Below are 2211 nucleotides of genomic sequence, written 5' to 3' on the forward strand. Positions count from 1 at the left end.
TGTTCAGGGATGTGTGGGTTAGCTGTGGGCAATGCAGGGTTATAGGGATTAGGGAGATTGGTCTGGATTGGATGCTGTTCAGAGGGTCAGTGAAGAATTGATGAGCTGAATGCCACTATCTGTGATAGCTGTGCTTATGTTTCAGTGAAAAATCATTGTATACTTTTCAATAAATATCTATTAAACCAGATTTCATTCTGGGATCTGACTTGTCCTGGTGTATATGTTATATGAAATGGTCTGTGGACTGAATTGTACAGAGTACAGAGTGTAACAGTGTCTGTGCTAATGCTTGTTTCACCTGTACATTGGCCGGATAACAAACTTGAGTGTAGAGAAATAACCAGATTCACAGCCAAAGAAAAAGAGGCCCTGGCCTTTGAAGGAGGGGAGAATAGCATTGCCCTGCTTGACGTCATGTACATATGATACATAATTGTTGTTACAAAGAAGAAGTACTTTGTTCTGATAGTGAACAGGGCTCTCTTTGTTCTGATGCTTGACATTTAAGGTTGCAATGGGATAGATGTTGTAGGGACAGCGCACCTTACTGCTTTTACAGCTTTGTGAACTTGTGTGGTAGTGAGCTGTCCATAACACAGTGTCCGAATGGTAGAAGGCACTTGTGAAGCTGGGGGTTTGAAAAGTCATGGTTGGAGAGGATGGCTGAGTGAAGCTGACCTGGTGGACATACTGATAACCGTTATAGTACATGGAGGATGAGGAGCGCATGCTGCTAATTGGGTCAATGTCTAATGCAGCGCTCCACCCGGAGGATATATAAATTCTGGGCTCTAAGCTGAGGTCAGAGAAATGCCTTTCTTTGTTAAGCTGCTCAACTGATACTGAATGAAACTCAAAAGCTTTCAGAAATCTCTTGAGAAAGAAGCCATCATGTTCCTCGTACAATTTAGACTGGAGCTGAATCTGGGACAGGTCTTCCGGTGGGATCATGTGAAAGCGGATCTTATCCATCAGCTCGTGCGTCAGTTCCGTTTTCTTCTTGTGAATGATCCAGGTTTCAACAGCTTTAAACAAACTCAGCTCATTCCAGATGACAATGTCTGACCTGAGTAGGAGAGTGTTCAGTTGATCTCCGGTCACCTCATACCAGCTGGGGGACCTGATAAATGTTTCACAATTCCAAGCAAAATACTCCATACAAATCTCTTTCAGCAGAGAGTCCCTCACTGTCTCAGCGTAGTTATACAGCTCCAGCTGGTGTTTGAAGGAAGGGTCCTGGGGCAGCAGTTTGTAGAACAGTTTGTCGCAGTAATCACGAATCGCAGTCACACCGTAATTGGACGCCATGTTGTGGAGGCACTTGATTGACGACAGATTGATGTCAATTTTCTTGGTGTAAAAATACCTGAGGAGGAAGTGGAGAGAAAAGAGAAAGGAAACAATGAGTTAATATATTTAATATCCCTCAGCCTGTCCAGATCCCCCTGAGCTATCTGTACCTCCTGCTCACAGCTCACCGTCCCACCCAGTTGTGTCATACACAAATTACACTTAGTTCCCCATTGGAATCGTTTCTGAACAAAACAGCAGAATCTCTCTTTAAAACTGTGAATGTTGCTGTGTAGTGAGATCTGCAGAGTAGTCGGAGCAACCACAGTTCATAAATGAGGAAGGCAAATGTCATAGAATTGTACAGTGTGAAAAGGCCTTTCAGCCCTTCTAGGCTAGAATACCAAAAATACCCATTCCCCTGCACTTAGCCCATAACTTTGAATGTTATGACACGTCAAATGTTGATCTAATTACATTTTAAACATTGTGAGGTCCCACTCCTGAACTCCCCTCCCAGTCAGTACCCTCCACACCCCATCACTCTCTGGGTCAAAGGGAGTTTTTTTCTCAAATCCCCTCTAAACCTCCTGCTTTTCACCTTAAAATGTCATGGTTGTGGGTATGTTCACCGAGTTGGGAAGTTGATTTGGGAAGTTATGTCCCCTTGGTATTGACCCTTTGATGAAGGGGACCAGCTACTTTCTATCCCCCCTGTCCATGCTCCTCAATCTTATCCACCTCAATTCCCCCCCCCCAACCATCTCTGCCCCAAAGAACACCAGCCTCCCTTCATCGCTGAAATGTTCCATCCCAGACAATATCCTGGTGAATCTCCCTCTGTACCCGCTCCAGTACAATCCCATCCGCCCTACCGCGTGGGGACCAGAACTGCCCACAGTCCTCCAGCTGTGGCCT

General features: G+C 45.0%; 1 protein-coding gene across 1 annotated transcript in view; it reads right to left on the reverse strand.

Annotated features, from left to right (window-relative positions):
• Positions 1-291: 291 nt before the first annotated feature.
• LOC122548142 (galectin-3-binding protein-like) overlaps positions 292-2211 on the reverse strand; it is a gene marked incomplete at its 5' end in the record, with an annotated part of 3726 nt that continues 1806 nt past the window's right edge. The window contains one exon of the mRNA XM_043686691.1: positions 292-1369. Coding sequence (XP_043542626.1) covers positions 298-1369 — 1072 coding nt within the window. The remainder of the gene's footprint in view (positions 1370-2211) is intronic.

Source organism: Chiloscyllium plagiosum, unplaced genomic scaffold (assembly GCF_004010195.1).
Source record: "Chiloscyllium plagiosum isolate BGI_BamShark_2017 unplaced genomic scaffold, ASM401019v2 scaf_7755, whole genome shotgun sequence".
NCBI classification, from domain to species: Eukaryota; Metazoa; Chordata; class Chondrichthyes; order Orectolobiformes; family Hemiscylliidae; genus Chiloscyllium; species Chiloscyllium plagiosum.